The sequence below is a fragment of the Corvus moneduloides genome, chromosome 7, assembly GCF_009650955.1.
Source record: "Corvus moneduloides isolate bCorMon1 chromosome 7, bCorMon1.pri, whole genome shotgun sequence".
In the NCBI taxonomy this organism is placed as follows: Eukaryota; Metazoa; Chordata; class Aves; order Passeriformes; family Corvidae; genus Corvus; species Corvus moneduloides.
In genome coordinates this window covers 10,610,000-10,631,067 of record NC_045482.1, presented here as the reverse complement: position 1 = coordinate 10,631,067, position 21,068 = coordinate 10,610,000, and the positions used below count along the sequence as shown (strand labels likewise).

The following is a 21,068-nucleotide window of genomic DNA, read 5'->3' as shown; positions in this document are numbered from 1 at the left end:
TCGTCACAGGGGCTAATTCATTTGAGGATGGGAGGAGAGCATGGTTTAACCAAAAGCCATGCCCAGAAGAAAGGGCAAATCCCTTTGTGTGTGCTGGGGAGAAGGGGCAGACGGGGATGTCTGGCCAGCACAAGACCATGCTGGGAATGGAGAGGCTGGGGAACACCTTTGATCAGAGCAGCTTTGCACTGCAAGACAGATAAGCCATGCCTTCAAACACTTGGTTCCTTAACCTGGGGAGAAATTGAAATCACACACTCCATAAATCTTGAGTGTGGCTGCTGCTAATTATCTGTCTCCTATCAAAACAAATTTGTTCATTCATCCATCTGAGAGCAGGACACTGGTAATTACTGATAAATGAATCACAGTGTGGCTGGGGTAGGTGTTAAAAATCCTTTTGCCACATGGAGATCTGGCTCAGATGCTTGCCCAGTGGCAGCCCCTAGGTCTCCTTCTGACCCAGATCTCTATTTGGGGGATACAGCCTGGGTTTTCTCCTTCATAATTGCCTGTCTGTCTCCACAACCAACACCCTATTTCTTAAAGGGAGCATTTTGTCTGAAAGCAGGGCCAGCAGTGTCTTGTGTGATGAATTACTTTGTACCTGGGTCTATGAGAGCTTTTCCCACATAGAGAAGAGAAGCACAAAGTCATTAACTTAAGTGATTCTAAAAAGGAGAAGAACTTAGAAACTTAATGCTCAAAAATAACTTTAATAAACCTAATTTGTCTGTCAGTTCTAGAATCATGGCAGATTGATTTAATTGGTTGAGTTTTGATGTCAGCATTTGTGCAATATGTACCCACTGTTTAAATAATCAAGAGGAGCCCAAATGTGCTAGATACACTGATATAAGTTAGTTTATAGAAGTGCAATTTGGCTTAGATTTTATGTTTTGGAAACTAGATCATTTTGATTCTAAAAATGTTTTCTAGGAAGCTAATGCTGCATAGGAACTCAATGAGTACAGGAATTTACCTTTTGCCCAGGCACCCTGCTGGCACTTTGGCTTGTAGGATAGAATATTGCTTAGCATCTCTCAGGTTTATTTTCTGTCTCTCTGACACATCTTGTCATTTCTTAGTCTGTATTTTCGTTTTCCTGGAATGGAGAAGCAAGACACATCTGCTTTCTTCTGACAGAGAGCAACAAGGCCGCTGCAGAACTTCAGGAGACGTTTTTCTTTCAGTTAGGAAAGAGGTCATGGACTTCTGCTGTTGCCTTAAATACCTGTCTGTCTCTGTGTGTGTGGTGTTTAAATGTTATGTGTGAAGAATATCTGACTCGCTCAAATCTACTGAATCCAAAGAAAAGGACATTTGATCATGGATTATTGCATTGCATCAGACCATTTATCTCAGAAAGAGTTGTGATCACTGGGATTTTAGGGGTGCAGTCAGGTTTATTTATCCAAGGCAAGATGTTTGCCTGCACAAGCAGGCTTTCAAACAGAAATTGTCACTGGCTTATGGTATTTGTGGCTTTCCAAAGCAATCTCACTTCATTAAGCAAAGCCTCCCACAGAGTGTATTATGTATCTGTTGATCTGTGTTTTGTCAATTGAGGTGATTGATCTTAAACATTCTCATTATTTTCCTCTTTTCCTTCCCCCCTTAGCTAGTAATGTAACTGATATCTATTCACAGTGGCTGTGGTGTCATTGCTTCAGGAGTATTTTCTCTGGGGGTGGGCAGTGTAGGGATGAGGCACACAGGGTCAGGTCTATGATTCTGCTCATGCACTGCTTGCAATGCAGTTATTGTACAGGAAAAATAAAACAAGAAACATTTTCAGATTACCATTACACTTGAATGTTTCTGTCTTTAATTATTCTAATTCTAATTGACATTTTTAATTAGATTGGAAGCAAAACTCCGTTGGATATAGTGAGTAAATGAAAAGTGATTGCATGTTGTGTATTTTTATTTAAACTTCTTAGTATTTTGTGAATCCTTGTATTCACTCTGGTAAAGCCTGAGGAAGAAGAATCAAAACTCTTAACCAGCATGCCATGTACATGAAGCAATTGCATGTGTGCTGCTTCTGCTTCCACTGGATTTCCTCCTTCCTGCTGCTTGCAGGCTCCAGCTTTGCTCAGGGCTGTTGCTTCTCCTCAGTCAGTCTTAGGAGCTTTGAGTCCAGTGCACGTACCTGGCTGGCATGACACTTCCCTGGATGTCAAAGTAACTTTGCATTTGGTCATGTGAAATGGAACCAACACTTGTCTGTTTTCTGGAAGTTTGTGGCCAATTTTAAAGTGTTTCGGAGAAGAAATGTAAATTATGTGGCTTCAAGTGAGCTTGAATTTAAAAAGTACTTGTGTGTGTTTCAGAGTAGAGGCTCAAATGAGAGGAGAGTAGCAAAAATAATACTGAAATGCACATTTTAAAAATTGACTGTCACTGTATTTCACCAGTCCTTGAGTTTTCTATCTAAAGAGGAAATTTTTAAGGATAATAATTTCTCTAAATATAAGTTTTCCCATACTTTTTGCACACCTTTATGACATTTGCAAAAGTTTCACTGGCTACAAGGGTCCTTAAAACAAAATGTGAGGTTTTACAGAACCTCTGAGGTAGAATTTCTGGCCAGAAAGAAACATGATATATGTGATTTGAGTGTTAAAGTCCCAGGTTCAAATCTCTGCTCTGACAGACAAAGGAATTGGACCTCTACATCCCAAGGAGTAAGCAACATATTATGCTGGCTAGTACTGGGGGTGATCTCTCACTCTCATTTGGAGCTGTCCTGCATTGTATAAATACTCACTGGGTGACAATCACCTGTCTCTATGACCCACTGAGTATGGCACTCCTATGGCTTAACATGAAATGATTTTGTATGGAGTGGAAGACCTCCAACAGAAGAGCAGTGCCCCAGCTGAGAACAGCCAGTGGCCTGGAGGCCTGCTCGAGTTTTCAGATTTAGATATGTTTAAAGACCTGAACATTGTTCTCTTACATGCCAGGTAAGTGTCCTGTGTGCATGGTGGTGACTATTCTGGTGGGTATTGGATACATAAACTTTATGCTGGAGGAGTTGCATGGAACTACGAACACATCTCTTCAGGCTCAGCCGGCCTAAGCTCTTGTGAAAATACTTCTTGCTTATGTTAATTTAGCTTCACCCATACCTGTGCATGTGAGTGAAACTGATTTCAGTGCTGATGAATCTGATTTTTAAAGCCTGATCTTGGGAAGGCATCAGCACTGGGTTGAGGCATATTGGTTTTAGCCTGATCAAATTAAAATAATTTGATCATTTGTATTTACGAATATGGAGAGAGCTTACGAGATTGCTTGTTCCCCTGAGGATAGGTTTGTACCACTTCACCTTGGAATTTTTCAATCAGGAATAATTCCGGTATTTTAAAATGTGCTTCCCTGATATAAAATAGTACAGAGGTTAATTTTATTGTTCTTTTCTATATCATCAGAAACAACTGATGAGGGTTTTCAGTCTTGTGCTGACTACTTGCTGGAAAAGCCTTTATTTAAAAGAAGCTGCTAGTGGTGTGTTTTCCCGGAGCAGAGACAATTATCTGTTGCAAGTTATCAGGAAATATGAGATGCAAAGTGACACTTAGCTGATATATTTGTATTCAGTTCAGAAAGTGACATTAAAAATCATGACTAATTGCCACTTCTGAATGACTTTGTAAGTGATCAGCTGTGTCGCTGCATAATTATTGCAGAAGAGTGGTGTCCAACTATTTCTTTTGTCTTAATTGCCTTTTGATCAGCTCTTCACATGTGTGGCCATTTCGGAACACTGTTAGATTAATAACCTTGCAGAGTAAAGGCCATTTTTAGAATATACACATCCAATCTAATGCTTTGCCATTTTACAATTAGCATTAATAGCACCAAACTGCAGGGGTTCACCAGCAGTACTGGCAGTGTGTGTGTTGGAATGTCGAAGCTGCCTTACTGAAACAGTAAAACTCTCAAAGACAAGTCCCTTTAACTTCAGTGCCAGTTAGCACAAACCTGGGACATAACTACTGGGAGTGCACTTAAATGGCTGTGCCTGGAGGTGCCTGTGCGTGATGGCTTGGACAGGATCACATGTTCTGTTCTCTTTTAGGGTTTGAGATAGTGCCCATCGCTTCACTGTCTATGGTTTGAAGTTTCTTTTGACTCTTGCTTTGAGAAGTGTAGATTAAAACTTTTACACGTGATGAAAGTATTATCTCTTTTTCTGCTTAGTGGTAATTTTAAATTGCTGGCATGCTCCATGAAGCTGCCTTTATTTTTTTTTTTCTCCTTTTTTTTTTTTTTTTTTTAAACCAGAGCTGAATTTTAGAATATATTATAGTCTATGAGGACAATCATAGAAAGTATCCTGACTTAATACCTGGCATATCTGAACACCCCAAAAATGAAGGGGGGAACCCACACTGTATTCTGCTATCTAGTCATTTATTAGAACAACAGAATAAAATCAAGCAGTAAATCCTCTTATGCCTGTAAATACCCTTACTGCACAAATGAAATGGTGAGAACAGTAAAAGTTATTCATCTTCATGCTGAACTGGGGAAGAGAAGAGAGTTTTTAATAGCAACCTTGTAGTGCTGTTACTTTGTAAGAATAGGACTGAACGATTGATGTTTTATCTTACCTAGTCTGCATCTCCCTCCCAAAGCATTCATGTTCCTGTTTCCGAGTCTGAAGAACAGTTCACAAAATAATTATTTACAGTATTAAATGGTGCTGTCATACAAAGTGAAGGGCTCGTGCTGGGAATTCCCAAGAGGCAGAAAGAGAAGAAGGGTACCCTTGACTTTAGAAAGGTTCTGACCTGACCTGTGCCCCTCAATTTCACATGCAGGGTCTTTGCACAATTCTGACATCTACCTACAATCTGTGGCAGTCAATACAGAGAAATGCAATTTGCTACAAGGCATACTTTCAAAGTCTCAAAAAATAAGAAATATAATATGCTGGGACATTCTCCAGTCAGCCACCAGTAACCATAAACTCTGGGTAATTCATGCTTATTTGTCTGTCTTTGGTGAAAGGCAGCTTCACAGGCAGGTATGGATTGCAGCACAGCAGGCACGCTGGGATGTTTCTGTGAGCTCTGTGGGATTTAAGCTTCCATGGCTGCCAAGGCAAATTATTATGAATGATACATTTTCCTTTTTAAAAACGGATGCAACTATGGGTAGCTTCTTCCAAGTATAACGGAACTAAAGTCCCCCAAGGACACACTGTTCTATGTGTTGTTATAGCAAGTATATGTAATTTACTATAAATGCATCCATAGAACCATAGAAACACTGGTAAAACGGGAGAATTTCTTGGTAACTTGGACCTGGTACTTTTTATCTCTTTCTACATGATGTTTATCATTCAAGTGACTTAATTGTTAGAAAACAATGCTTGACAAGGAATGCCAAAAAAATTATTAGTGCTGTGTCTTTAATCTTCCTCTTCTTGTTCTCCTTTATGATTTCTCCTCTTGCACTGTATGGCTCTGTTTCTGAGAGCTACCAGGTTTGCTATCAAATTTGTGTTTACACTTGACTTTATGATGGATATGTTCAGCTTTATGACTAATAAGCTCATTAAGCTTAGTCTGCACCAGCCTAAGATGCTTTGACTCTAAGCCATGGAGATACTTTTTGTGAGGGACTCGCCAATCCCACAATTTGTGCCTTTAGAGCCTTAATGCTGTCAATTTTCTGTGTGGTTTTTTAAATCTATTTGAAAGGCAATTATCTGCCTTGTTCCAGGAGACTTGGGAGCCTTCTGACAGGTGAAGGGAAGTATTTTGTTGTTACGATTTTGATCCTGGAATTTCAACATGTGATGATAAATGTAATTAAAAATTATTAAGTTAGTCTGCTGTGCTGGCCTCATGGACACAGACTAAAGGCCAGTATCAGGTAGGCAGGGGAACAGGCTTAGTGCTTGGGTTTGTTTGGTGGGATTTTTTAGCTTGTTTACTCACTAGAGAAAATCAGATGTATTTGTGTATTCAGAGCTGGCTATTGCTTCATCCTGTTCACAGCTCTCTTATATAAGAGAAGAACAGTATCTTAACTGGAGGTGGTTCCACATGGCAACACCAAATGCGTTTCTTAACTCTGCCCCAAACCTACCAAGAAACTGGTGGGAGGCTTGATTTTTTTCCTTCCCCTTAGCTGTAGGGAAGTGTTAAAATTTGCATTACCTGTTAATTTACACACCTACTTGCTGATGACTGGTATTTTTATCAACACATAGTCTTGATATATTGCTAGGCAAAAAATATACAGGTAAATGAAATTACTGCTTAATTGTCTAGCTTCTCCATAGGATTCAGATGGCTGTCCTTGTTTAATAACAGATTTGTAACACTTTATGCATTATTAAGGCTAATTTGTATTCCCGTTTGATTTTTGGATAAATTTACCATTGATACAGGTCTATTGCAGACTAAGTTCACCAAAAGTTCAGGTCTACGTCAGTGTTTAGGAATATGCTATCATCTTGCAGCATAGGCAAGCCCCCCCGCAGCCTTTCATGGTCTCTTTAGAGAATTTTCCATGTTGACATAGCCTGGAATTGTCCAGATTGTCACAAAAACGTACTTCCTTTCTTCTTTTTCAGTCTTTTAATTAATTCTTTACTCTGTCTTAAAAGAAACCCAAACCAGCCAACCAACCAAATGAAAAACCTTAAAAAAGACTGAAAAATTTACTTGTAGCCTTAGAAACATTACAAGTCTGTTTTAGCTGACTGTGATGCTTTTCTTTCTTTTATACAGTGTCCCATTGCTGATCTTCTGAAAAATGCTAATTTCCAGTCCCAAAGGCTTTTGGAGACTAACTCTGAGTAATTATTAAGCAAAAGGCCATGCACATGAGCAGTGCTACTCAACAAATGTTCAATTGTGAATAGCATTGTCAACACTGTGTACGATTTTCTTTGCAGCCTCAGCTGGATAAGTTGTCAGGGTTCATGTCCTGTTGTGGAATGGTGCTTTTCCATAGCTCCTCCTCCTAGATGGATGGAAATGCCCTTGGTTTTAAGCCTTAAAATGCTTTAGGATCCCTTGAAATGAAGAGGATCATACAAAATTGTTACTAGATGTTACTGGATGCTTGTAAGAGTTCAGGGACATGTTGCATTTTGGAAGACTGTCATTGTAGGAGCAGATTGTTCTTTCAGTCAATTTTATAATTTATCAATGATTCACAGGTCAGTTATAATTATTCCCAGTGCTAATTATGTGTCAGAATTACCCAAAGCACTGTATCAGACAAGGTTTGCATATGCTGTGTAATCATGAAACTGAGCCTTCTCCAACATAAACTTACTGAGGGCTCTATTCCACAAGTCCATTGTTTTGGGAGCTCCTTTCGCACCCAAGCAGGCCCCAGGATTTCATGGAGACTAATTAATCAGGTAAGGATGTTCACAACAAGCTTTTAAACTGGTTTAAAAAGTGCAGAAAAGCTTGAATAATTACTTCAATAATTACTGTGGCCAAAATATATCTTTGCTGATTTATAGATTTATAGTCCATGAAAATTTATCCTGTCTCATGTAAAAATGTTTTAAGTCTTTTTATTTTTTTCTTCCCAGCTTCTGGAAAAAACGAACAATATGTTTGAGGAATCTGATTCTGCCGCTACAAAAAGTCCTTTGCATTTAGCTGTAAGTATGAGATGTGTAAAGTGTTTGATCAGTATCTCCTAGTAGAGTTCCTTAATCTCTGTCCTTGCAAGTTTAACTGTAGGCTTGTTTTGAAAAGTGTGGGAAGGGATGTAGGCCTAGATATAACAAAGCCAGGTTCTGGGCTGGAATCGTTAATTAAGTTTTTGGCAGTTGAAGCTCTTGGTTGTTACTGACTAACATTTGGGTAAGAAGATGACAGACACTGAGGTGAAATTAAATGGAAATTCCCTCTTGTGTTTAGAACTAGTTTATAAATACGGGGCCAGAGTTTGAGCCTATGGCTTTGATCATGGAATGAGATTCTCTGATGTTCTGGTGAAGAGGTGCAGTGCAAAAAAACTGTTAGGTACACAGCAGGGTGTGAGAAAGTGTGCTTTGAAACACCAGCAGTGCCCTGTGAGAATGCTATGGAGACTGGCAGATCACAACAGGATCCAGCACATGGAGTCTCAGAGATAACAATAGCTCCCTTGTCCCAAGAGATCAAGATTCATGATTCCTCTTCCCAGATTTTTTGTGCAGAATCACAGAATAGCTGAGGTTGACGTGGACCTCTGGAGATCAAGTCCCGCCTCTGTGGTAAAAACAGAATCAGCTAGAGCAGATTTTTTCAGGGCTGTGCCCCATCACATTTTGAGTATCTGCAGGCATGGAGAGTTCACAGCTTCAACTCTGAAAATACTAATTATACATTTGTGTGTAAATAAAAAGGATGCTCTCTGTGAGTCTGACAGTGAGGAGAGGAGGACAGGCCCTACAAAGCTGAACAAGACGTTTCCAGTTTCTGGCACTGTCCACTGGGTTTTTGCAATTCCACCTGTGCACAAATGCTGTTGGCCTCAGTGTGGCTGTAGGTCTGGAAGTGCATCTACTTGTCCACTGTAGTTGTTCTACCAAGTGGCAGGAATTCTCCATGAATCATCAGCTATAAACAGCAGGTCAAGTTTGTGTTTATATTTGCACAAAAATCTGGTTTGAGAATCGCTTTAGTTGGAGACCAGCACATGTGTTGAATTCAGCACCAGTTGGGTGATAATCCATGGATCTCTCTAGTGAATCCAGTTTTGGAAGCAAACGTTTCCCTGTCAGATCCTGTAGCATATGAAAAATGAATTGATGATTGACCTGTGCTGGATTGGCAAATTATTGCCTGAAATTTCCTAGCTTTGGGTTGTGCTAGAAGGTTAGAGCAGATCAAGAATCGTAATTTCTTTTCCTAAACATTAGGAATTTTTTAATTTCTTGGGTACAGTGTAATTTGGAAAAATCCTTTCAGGTTGAAGAGAGAGTCATAAGGAATCAAGAAAACTGTGATTTCTGTTGTGTTTAGGAGACACTGAAAGGGCTGGATTTTATTTATTATGGAATTTATGTGAAAAGTCTTTGAAAGACAGGAGTTGTGTTCTTTACATGACACATTTCATACTTCTAGGCCTATAATGGTCATCATCAAGCTCTGGAGGTACTTCTCCAATCTCTGGTAGATCTGGATATTAAGGATGAGAAGGGACGCACTGCTCTGGACTTGGCTGCATTTAAAGGACATGCAGAGTGTGTGGAAGCTCTCATCAGCCAGGGTGCTTCTGTCACCGTAAAGGACAATGTCACCAAAAGGACCCCCCTCCATGCCTCAGGTGAGCGTGATCTTATGCTACTCTTGTGGTATAAACCCTGCACTGAAGCAGGTACCTTTGCTTACCTACTGCTGCTATGCACATTTCTTCTAAAGGGAAGAACATTCTCCCAAGTGCTGAGGAGTGACACTTGTTTGCTGATGTTGTACATTTAAACCCTTTTTCTTCTGTTTCATTCATCTTTTTTCCCTCTATCCCTGTGGTTCAGTCCTCCCTCACACAGAATCCCGTATTTTTCCACACCACTACTGCTCTGCCCTTACCTGCTTGCCTCTACCTTACCTCTCTATTACCACCCACTCTTCAGGAGGTGTGATGTTTCCCTCATGACACCTTCTCTTGCTGGTTCTTCAGCCAAATAATCGGGGGAGGAAGGAATACTTGCCTCACTGCTTCTCCTTTGGAAGAAAGGCTGAAAAATACATGTGGGCTCTGATTGGCAATGAAATTTTTCTGGTGTTCAAGACTTGCAACCATTTCCAGTGGCAACACCACAGAAATTCACCCCCCTCTTTCAGGCCTCCTCCTCCTCCTTTGGCAGCCTGTGAACTTGCGCTTGCTGGCAGCCTGCTCCGTTCCTCATGTGTGGGGTGTTAATTATGTAACAAGCAAAATTAGCTGGGAAATGTAGACTTTGTCATTTATTTGAAGGTTATTATTTGACATGTACCTGTCAGGTAAATACACAGAGGTGCCAAAGGGAACGTGTCTCCTCTGCTGTTCCAGCAGGGGCTCCGTACAGGATAGCAGTGGCCTCTAGTGGGAAGGAAAATTAATACCGCATGGATAATTAATTCAGGACTGACTTAATTGTCTTTCTGCTTATCTTTTAATCTTGATTAGATTGAAATGCATTTATATGCTGTAGTATCAGTTTATTCTCTGTGTGTGATCATGTAAGTGCAACCTAGAAACATGAGGTCAAATAAACTTATCAATTTTGTCTGCAGTACTGAAAGAAATGCTTGTAATGGATCCACACTGCATACTAAAAATGCCTTGTCTTCTTGAATTTCGCATCAGAACTGAGTACATTTCTCCCCATGATAAATACTGATGGTTTAATTAATTGAAATCAATATTAGTCCTGCCACAAACTGAGCTGTGTTGGTCAAGAGCTTTCCCTGTAGTTACTTCAAACATATCTTGGGATCTGATGTGAACAAGGTGTGGCTTTGTCTGGTACATTGTCACTATAGCAAAGATTTTCATTTATTTAAAAATGTGGTTATAGTGACATAAGTTTTTAGTTGTCACAACTGAATTGTAAATGTTCTTCAGTACTGAGAAAAGTAAATGGTAACAAAGCCATATTTTTTTAGCAGCTCTGACTTAAAATATGAATCTGTTGAGTAAATTGAGTAAATTTGTTGAATAGAAGATGTTATTTTAATACACACCCTTCTTACCTTCATATAAATTCTGATTGTGTCGTCCTCCCCCTTTTAATTTGTTTTTTAATCACCTTCATGGCTGTAGTATTGAGTGCCTTCCATGTAAAACCAGTAGGAAGATTCATTGTACACTTTTCTGGTCCATGATGCTTTTTGCTTCTCAGATTAAAAAACATTCCCAGGCATACAAATAAACTGTTCTTTAAATCTGCAGTGAAGCAAAGTAAGTCAGATATGTATTTAAAAAAAAAAAAGAAAAATCAGAAAACCACATATACAAAAAGCCCAACCAAAAAAAAAAGGCAAAAAAATCCTACACCCAGGAATGAAAACACAAAAGGGAACATGTACCCTGAGCAGAAGGGAAAGAAATGCTCAGATGGGTTGAGTATTTGAACTCCTTAGTAAAGGAAATTCACAACTGTCAGAAATTTGAAAGCTTTCAAATGTGAGTTAAGTGTACTTTGGGTAAATATCCATTGAGACAACGTTAAGAACCTTCCAGCAAGAGCTCTTCAGAGTTCTGTGGAAATGATCTCTGGAGTGAAGCTTGTACCACCAGCGACTCTAGAAAGGCCCTTGCAATGTGCCGATTCCACGAGGCCGGCGCATAAGGAAGCGCTCTGGGGAGGAGTGTTTAGCAAGGCCTGGTGCCACCTGCTGGGAACTCGGCCTGCAGCTGCCGCACACGCAGTGGCTTTGTGCTGCCAGCGTGGGAGGGCAAGCGGTGTATTTTGAGAAATCAAACAGAATTCTTGCCGAATTAATCCCTTGAGCGCCAGTGTGCATTTGCACACACAAAAGTGAGCACCTGCACATGCAGCACTGTGCACTGGGAAGAAACAAGAAGGCATGTGTGCCCACGTCCTTAAACTTGTTTGCCCTCATTCCTTCTAATTACACTGGCACAATTGCTGAACACAGAGCTCAGGAGGCCTCAAGTGGTGGATTGGATACAGGATTCTGCAGATTTGTGTCAGTAAAGGGATTTGTGACTCGACTATAGAACTCACCTAATGAAGTGTTTCTTTTTTCTGTCTGTCCTCATGAGGGAATAGACTTCCTCTGACCTCATAACATGGAGAATTTCCTTCACCTAAATTATATGTTCCCTGTGTAATTTTATTACCACCAGCCTCTCCTCTGGCTAGCCTAGGGAATCCATTGCAAATGCTCCCCTAGTGTTAGTGTTGTAGGTCTGTTGGCAAAACTAACATTCCCAGCAGGGTCTGTAATGCTTAGCAATCACTGGGTCAGCTCCTAGGGGTTTCTGGGAGTATCTGTTCTAAAACTTGTTTACCAAAATAATTTTCATGCATCTTTGTGAACAAGTTATGATTTCTCTTCCTCCTGCTGGGAGAAAGAACAGACCTTTTCCCCCCCCTCACAAGCCAATGAATCATCAGCCCTGCAGAACTGTTTACATGTTATGTATATGTCATTACTTAGTGGTAAATAACTAAAAATGCTTTTTATTTTTCTGGGTAAAGCATCTAAGATTGGATGAGTAATTTAAATCTGATGATGTGCACTGGTTTCTCTGCCAGCATGATGTGACATAGGTGGTGTCCAAGGGTTTTGCCTCAGCCCACAGGGTGTAGGCAGTGTGAATGCATGACTTGCTGTGATAAGAACACAACATATATCTACTGAGCACAGGAATTGTTTTTCAAAGAAGAAAATATTTGTCTCTTCATCCCATGAAAGTCTGAAGCCTTAAAGCCAGCTGACACACAGATGGAGTTCAGTGTCAGGCCCTACAGAATGTACTAACACAGAGCTGTTTCCTAGCAGCAATGGGTTACATAAAAAAACCCCAACAAAACCCAAAAATACATCCCCCCCCACCCCGAAAAACCAAACCAAAACCCCCAACACCACCAAACCAAATGTTTTTGATAAGTATTGTTTTTTATAAAATGGATAAACTCAAAGGGAATTTTAGTCTCTGGTGTTATGTGCTTTTATGAATATGACATTTGTATCATTGGTCATTCTTTGCAGATTTTTCTTTCATAGCAGCACTGAAGTCGTTCCTTGTGCAGTGCACATAAAATTAAGGAGCCTTGACAATGTACTTCCTACTGTGTTCCAACCCTGAGCACAGAAAGCCTTGTCTGCCTGCTCAGTCTGGGGGATTTTGAAATGCTGTCTGCTTTAGTAGAAATCTTCTCAGTAGTGAAAATCACAATTTCTGTTTTACTCATTTGGGATTTTTGTATCAAAGAGAACCAATCCTCATCCTAGTGACGCCAAGGAAAAAACAGCTCACCATTTCACTGGCACAAGGGAAATGAAAATTGGGGGAATATTGATCTCTTATATGGTGTTTTCCTTGTTTATAAGGACATTTCTTATCCATAAGCATCCCAGTGGAAAAATATCTGAAATTAAACATAGTTTTTTTCCTTTATAGTCATTAATGGCCATACACCTTGTTTACGGTTGTTGCTGGAAGTTGCAGACAACCCTGATGTGACAGACGCCAAAGGACAGTAAGTTTTCTTTGTGATTTTTTTTTCCAGCTCTGTAATTCAAATAGCATTTCATATTTCTCACAAAAAAAGTACTTATTTGAAATACTGTATTTCCTGCACTTCTCCTCATAGAATTTGGCAGAGATTACAAAGTACATATTCAGTTGATGTAAGCCATGTGGAAAGGACTAATCATTAATCTTAGCCTCTGCTTCATACTTTAAACAATCTTTTATAGATGTTGAGGTCCAGATTCAATAAAAAAAGAACAAGCTCCTGAGATGTTTCTATAGAGTCTTTTTCTTTCTAAAATGTTGCTATTCCAGGTTTATTTGGTACATTAGACTGGTGCAGTAGGACACGGTGTTTATTTGAGGTGACGCATCTGAGATGTTCCTACAAAAACTTTACTGCTTGTTAAATGGCAGTTATAGAGGGAGGATAAGATATATTTTTAAGTGAAAATGTAAATGGTTTAAGGAACTAATTTGGGGTGTCTGGAACATATAATGTACATGTAATGTCTGCACATATAATTTTAAATGGTATTAGTCTTGCCTAAAGATAGATGGAGAATAGATCTCTTTCAGACAAAAATGAAAGATATGTTAGTCCAAATTTTAGCTTGCATATTTTCCTCATGTCCCTTCATCCCCTTTAAGCAACTGTGCAGCATTTGCAAAAGAAACACTTTAGGTCATTGTCATCTTGGTAACTAGTAGGGACATGCATTCACAAGACTTGGTATTGTAAAACTCATGTGTCACTGGAGGTGACAGAAATTGTAGGTTATTAAGAGAACAGATTGTCTTGAATGATGTTGCTCTGTAAACTGCTTACCAAGTGGGTTTGTTACTATTTCAGTCATGGCAGTTGGTTGTTAAACATCTTAATAATTTCATACAAATGTCTTCACTCGGGTGTCATATATGAATATGGTGAAAAAAAAACCGGTTTGTGGGTAGGAGTGGCAAGAAATGCAGGGTTTCCTGATTTCTCTCTGTGTAAGTTATAGCAGGGACAAGCAGTATGTCATTTTATAGCTATGACTGCTCTGGTTTTCTTTTTTTTTCCTAGAACTCCACTAATGCTTGCAGTGGCATATGGGCACATTGATGCTGTTTCTTTATTACTTGAAAAAGAAGCATCTGTAGATGCAGCTGATCTCCTGGGATGCACAGCTTTACATCGAGGGGTGACTTAATTTTTATAATCCTTTATTATTTGTTTTACTGTGACTATGACTCACTTATAAGTACAGGGATATTTAAATCTAGAGAACATGGAATGGTGCAAGGAAGTCCTGTAAGTTTTTTCTAGAGGCAATGAAACTTGAGGTAGATCTAATCTTTTTTAGTCCAGCTTGACTAAGCTAGACTTTCCTAGCTAAGTCGAGCTTCTTACCCAATGTGGAGCTGATGTAAGGGATGATATTTATACAGAACTTTATGATAACTGCAGTGAGCAGTTCAGCAAGTGAGCAAAGGGATTTTAATCTCTGGCTGCTGAATCCCATCCCAGACCATTTCATGTTCACAGGCATCAATCACATTCTGTATTTCCTGGGGAAGAATCCGTGTTATGTCAACTTCTTTACTCATTTCTTTGTTATCAGATCATGACTGGACATGAAGAATGTGTTCAGATGCTGTTAGAGAAAGAGGTCTCTATTTTGTGTAAAGATGCCAGAGGCAGGACACCTCTGCACTTTGCAGCAGCTCGGGGTCACGCCACGTGGCTGAGCGAGTTACTGCAGGTGGCACTTTCCGAGGAGGACTGCAGCCTGAAGGACAACCAGGGCTACACGCCCCTGCACTGGGCTTCTTACAATGGTAAGGCTCTCCCGGGACTTCTGCCCCGGTCAAGGGTGGCCTCAGCTGTAGGGAAACGTGGTAACAAAGCAGCAGAACACTTGGAGTGGCTTGAAATGAAGAGACAAATTATCTCTGTTTGCTGTGTGTAGTTAGCATTTACTATGTGCACCCTTCAGCTCAGAGGCCCCGGAAATTTCCAGTGATAACTCCCAGGGATGTTGCAGCTCATTTGCCTCACGTCACAAGAAGCCAGGATGAAATTCTGGTTTTATTCATGTCCATGATGAAATTGATATCTGTGCAACCAAGAATGCTCCTTTGAGTGTCACCTTGTTGGTGCAAGAGACCATGTGAATAGATGGATATTCTGAACTGAACTGATTATCTTAAACTGGATAATCTGAACTTGTTACTTAATATAAGGATAAAGCTTCTCAGTATTGGCATTTAAACTTTGGATGTAATGCAACATACATGACATCACATTAAAAAGAACTTTTTTTCTTTTCTTTTTTTTCCAGTAAATGCTAATATTAGTCCAGATCTATCTTGCTGCTGCCGTAGAAAAAAAAAATCCACTGGTTTATCACATAAGAGCTTATATACACATTATGTTCAACTTTGAACTTAAAAGTGTTAAATTCCAACCCATGTAAGCCTAATATGAATTAAGTGAACTACCTTGTGCAACATTGAAATATCTGCTCTCTCACAGGTCATGAAAACTGCATAGAGGTACTATTGGAACAAAAACTTTTCCACAAGTTCTATGGTAATAGCTTCTCTCCATTGCACTGTGCCGTGTAAGTAGAAATCTCCAGTAACAAATGCATGTTGCTTTAGGATATGTCTGTAACCGGTAGCACTATGAGAATAAAGGGAGCTTTTTTGGAAATTATTTGCATGAGCAAATGGTTTTAAAGCTGATCACTTGAAATAAAATTCTTTGTGGCTGAAACATAGTATTTTAAATCAGAATTTCTAGTGATGGCTTTGAAAATAAGTCAATATTTATATTATTTTAAATGAGTATGCAATTCCCAAGCCTATTAAAATGTGTGCAATTTAAACATGCATGCAAATGTAAAATGAAAGCCACTTCTAGTCCAATGTGGAAGTGTGTTAGCTATACTGTGTGTCCAATACTGTAAATAAATCCTGTTCATTTACATGATGAAATGGACAAATTAGTAATAACTGGAAAAAGTATTAACTGAACACATCCATCAAATCAAAGTGCTAAGTGTGTGAGTGGGAAAATATGTGGTTTTCAGTACCTTAAACGTTAGATGAAATCTCTCTACATGTAAGTGTCTATGACTGAGTGCTTTCCACGTCCAGGTGTGTTTGACATACAGACTAAGGATTTTAAGATACTAAGGTTTTAATCCTAGCTTTGTTCTGGACTTTGAAATTACCTTTGTCCATAGTGAATTAAGGATCAGCTTTGCATTAGGGATTGAAATCCATTGTAGCAGGTGCAGTTTGGTTAAACGGAGAGATGATGAATATGTAGAAGTGTGACTGAAAACGTTAAGACAAAGGCATGTAACTTAGAAATAACCACTAAGAAATATTAATGGGAAGTCAAGTAAACTAATATTGGAAAGTGGAAAAATTTGTAGACATGACCTTTTCAAAAATGTATTTTCTTTGGCAGAATCAATGATCATGAAAACTGTGCATCACTACTCATCGGAGCCATCAACGCCAGCATTGTCAATTGTGAAGATGACAAAGGAAGGTAATAGTTCCTTGAACAAACTGCATTTCATTACTCCATTTAGTATTTTTCATAGTTTTTCTGAACCTCTGGCACTGATCCTTATCTGTTATAGTTGAGCTAAGACTTGTCATGCTGACTCTTTCAGACAGCAGTTTACACTGCAGCACAGTTAAATGGTGGCTCACTCCAAGCAAGAATGTGATGAAGTATTCAGTGTCAGAGTATATATGAAAAAAAATATAAAAGAAATAGTATTTTGTTTGTTTAGAACAGCTATGGCTATAGGCTGTTTCCCTGCACCAGTTTTCTTTATTAAATGTTTAAACACATTTATCCTTGCTGAACAGAGTGATACTATGTACATACAGAAAAGTGTTTCATCAATAGTTTTCATGTTATGTTGGCCTTCTCAGGACATACAATGGAAAATATCTATGCAGCAAAATAATACTATTACAGCAAGAGATGGGCATTCAGCCAAATCCTTCATTTGTCACATTGAGAATCTCCTCACTATATATATATACACATATATATATATTTAATTAAAATTGCTGAAATTCTAAAAAGTGAACACTCATTGTTTTTGTTGATTAAAACAAATTTAATACCCTCAGTAACAGTGATTATTTAATTCTTTGAGGGTAAGAGCACCTCACCTTTGCTGATAAGCAAAACTGGAGCAGCACTGAACTGGGCTGTGTACCAATTATCTTTCATCTCTAGTAGTCACCCTTCAGACCCAAAATGCCAAAGAGCCACAGTGAATGAATTCCAGTGTCTATGTCTTGTAGAAACTGATAACCTTCAAAGTGGATTGATTCCTTCTGCCTTTTATAGTGCTGCTGTTACTGTGGCTTGTTGCTGCAGTATCTTTGACTACAACAATTTAAAAATAATGGATCTGTTCTTTTCAGATAGTTCTTCCCAACTGAGGCTTGCTAAAAAAAAATGCAAAATCAGATTAGTAAGAACAAGGGATTGTACTGCTTTTCACACAGTATGCTCTGTTAAAATAAATAGGGTGCTAATACAAGATTCTCCAAAGTATTGTATCTCCATGCTATCGTATGCACCTTTGGAGGCTGGAAATATCATTTAACTTGCTTCAGCTGCTGCTATTACAACCTTCTTATGGGGATAACTTGAAGTTTGACAGGAAAAAAAATAAAATGCACTTTGAGGTTTTTGGGGAGGTGGGAATATTGTCCCTCTTTGGCAAAAGCTCTGTGGGTGTTGCTCCCCCAGGACGCCCCTGCACGCCGCAGCCTTCGCCGACCACGTGGAGTGCCTGCAGCTGCTGCTGAGCCACAGCGCGCAGGTGAACGCCACAGACCACGCGGGCAGAACGCCGCTCATGATGGCAGCTCACAACGGGCACGTGGGCGCCGTCGGTGAGTGCAGCCCTGCCTCTGTCCCTCTGCTCTGCTGTTACTGCCCCACAGGGTAATCTCTGTTATCCTGGGAAAATGGAGGAAGGAAAAGAAATTATGTGGATAATAACTCTCTGTAAGAGGATAGCTTTTCATCCACTAAAAAATACTACTTCTTCTTCTTGGCAGTCTTGGTGAACATTTGCAGTAAATTTGAGTCTTATTTCCTCCTAAGAGCACACTGTAAAGAGCACAAAGGGAGTAGTAATTCTATTCTCCTGTTTACTTCCTTGATTTTTTGGAGCAGTAAAGCTGCATGTGTGAAAAAGATTATGTAACTTTTTTCTGTCCTATCTTATAGGAAGTCCCATTCTTGAAAAGGCAGCTGTCAGCAGCTGTTTTTTCCAGGCTAGACTATGTGCTACTGCCATACAGATTGGGGACCTATGGGCTTTGCACAATTCCCTTTTCTCTAGCTTCAACAGCACAGGCTGCATCCCAAGTTCTTTATATCCCCTTAGTCCTTTCAAAAGCAGGATTCACAGTTGTTCTCAGGCAGAGGTGATTCAGGCAAAATTTGCTGATCTGCAAATAGGGAAGTTCATAAATAAATTAAGATCAGTGTATGTTTGACAGTTTGGGGCACCACAAACAAGCTGTTAGCTCCACATTTGTTTGCTGATTAACTGCACAAGATTAGTTTGTTCTCACTCACTAATTTAACTTCATGATTATAAAGCTTACATCATATAAATCCTTAATTGATTAGCATGTATGCATGTGTACATTGAAATAGTAATTTTTTCCTCTCTTTTGACATGTTCATCTGCCCATTCGGTTTGTTCATTGATTTCTACTCTATACCTCAGACTTTTTGGTGAACATTGCCAAGGCTGACCTGACATTAAAAGATAAGGAGTTGAATACATCTTTGCACTTGGCTAGCAGTAAAGTAAGTTGAAGACCTCTCTATGTTTTATTCTCATCAGTCTGTATGAATGTTTGTGTGTGTTTATGCTCCCAGGTTTTTTTCTGCAATGGAAATGTTGTGGTGAGGAAGGGGACATTGTTCCAAGCTTTTTCTCTAGTCTGTTTTAAAGTATTGTACATTGAGAAATAGGGATGGCTCCTATGACAGCTGAAACGTAAGTAAGTTACGCTAAGAGAAGTAAAGGAAACCCTTAAGGTTTTACCAGATAATCTCACTGTAAAACAGTTTAACAGGTTCAGTAACAAAGAAAAACAGAAGTATTTTTTATTATTCTACAATTTCTGTGGAAGGAGCCCAAAATTTTCCCGTAACAAAGCCGGAGTAAAACCAGAGGCATTGATTAGATGGGTGATGGTGTCTCTTCCTACCCCTTCTTCCTCTTAATTCCTTAATTTCTACTGCTATTTCTGCAAGAAAAAATGCCCACAGGATTCCCTCTCCTGGGCCTTTTCTTTTGCTCCTATCCACAGATTGGATTCCAGTGGGATCATATTACTCCAGTTTCTGCAGACACATGAGCCTTGCTGAATTCTCAAGGTCCTTCAGGCAGCTGTTCACCTGCCAGGACTGTAGGCTCAGCATCTGCAACTTGCTGTGCTGAAACAGGATCCAAAATAAGGCCCGGATCTGTATTATTCCCAAAATTCCATTGTTAGAGCCCTCTCACACTGAAGGGGTTTTGTAGTAGGTCATTAATAATACAGAAAGGCATTTAAAGACCCAGAAGATATGGTATTTGTTTCTGAGATGAACCCATTCTCTGTTACTGTGTAGTTCTGATAAATCATCCACTGAACACTCTCTCAAGAGAAAACGCAGCATCCTCTGAAAGCTGAGGAAGTGAATTCATATTTAATGAATGCAGGGTTGAAAGACAGGTGAATGTCTACATTTCTAAATGTGCTAAAACATCCCAGCAGTGGTGGTTCACAAATGGTATTTTAAGGCTCCCATAGTTCACCTTCTACACAGTCTTACTGAGCAGTGTGTTTTGTATTTCAATTTGAGTTATTAAATTTCACTTTTATTATGTAACATTTCTTTTGCCTCAGTTTCAGACTCCTCAGCAAATTAACACTATTGGTTTTTTTTCCCTGACTACAGGGTCATGAAAAATGTGCCTTGTTAATACTTGACAAGATACAAGAACAGAGCCTTATTAATGCAAAAAATAATGCATTGCAGACGTAAGTATAGCCTGATCCTCTCAAGTTCAGTTGATTTACCAGAATATTCCAGTTTAGCATTTCAAATTCATGTCTCAGATTATTTCATAGAACAGTAAAGTTAATTTCTGATTTTTTTGAATGCTTTCCCTTGAAAAAAACCCCAAATTGTGTTGCATTCTCACTTTTAATTTTGATTCTGTTGATGCCATTTCTATGCATGATCTGGTGGAAAAATTATATGAGGTCATTTATTTGAAGACTATATCAAAATGTGTAAATATGTAAGTATACAGCTGGCATTTTCTAGCTTTTTGAGATTCTACTTAAATTTAAATAATTTTTTAGACTTACTTAGACTTAAGGTGGTACATACAGTTCTCAGAAGGCTTTTTAGGTGATATTTTATGTGCAACTCCTGTACATAGCATACATTATCAGCTGCAACTGTTTGTTGGCATGGGGGAATCCCACCATAGGAGATTCAACCAATCAATTCAGGTGGCAGATCACGTAGAGCTTGCAGAAGAATTCATTCCATCTTAGCCCTTTTTTCCCCCCTTCCAATATGAAAAGGTTTTTCCTATCCTGCTAGCTGTCCCCAAACAGGAGCATTGGGTGTTGGGCCAGGAAAGGTGCAAACCAATGGTTATTTTTAATTTCCAGCTGCTCTGCAGTAACAGAGATTAGCAATTGAATATTCAAGGATAAAAAGGCAATACAGTGATATTGAATAGTCCGTAGCAGCCAGAATTAAGGACAGAACACAGGCATTTCTTCAGTCTTGGATTCATTTTCCTTTTAAATATCAACTGTATGCT

The 21,068-nt window shown here is 39.2% G+C and overlaps 1 protein-coding gene across 15 annotated transcripts in view; it reads left to right on the top strand.

Annotated features, from left to right (window-relative positions):
* The window catches only part of ANKRD44 (ankyrin repeat domain 44), a 132,063-nt gene that overhangs the window by 103,841 nt on the left and 7,154 nt on the right, over window positions 1–21,068 (top strand). For 11 of the 15 annotated variants that reach the window (XM_032113982.1, XM_032113971.1, XM_032113970.1 and 8 more), the window contains 10 exons: window positions 7,580–7,651; window positions 9,105–9,306; window positions 13,117–13,195; window positions 14,255–14,372; window positions 14,793–15,009; window positions 15,707–15,794; window positions 16,652–16,735; window positions 17,966–18,111; window positions 18,960–19,042; window positions 20,186–20,268. In XM_032113982.1, coding sequence (XP_031969873.1) covers window positions 7,580–7,651; window positions 9,105–9,306; window positions 13,117–13,195; window positions 14,255–14,372; window positions 14,793–15,009; window positions 15,707–15,794; window positions 16,652–16,735; window positions 17,966–18,111; window positions 18,960–19,042; window positions 20,186–20,268 — 1,172 coding nt within the window. Of the gene's footprint in view, window positions 1–1,863; window positions 1,891–7,579; window positions 7,652–9,104; window positions 9,307–13,116; window positions 13,196–14,254; window positions 14,373–14,792; window positions 15,010–15,706; window positions 15,795–16,651; window positions 16,736–17,965; window positions 18,112–18,959; window positions 19,043–20,185; window positions 20,269–21,068 lie in introns of all 15 variants that reach the window. The other 4 variants (XM_032113974.1, XM_032113969.1, XM_032113972.1 and 1 more) reach the window with 1 other exon arrangement.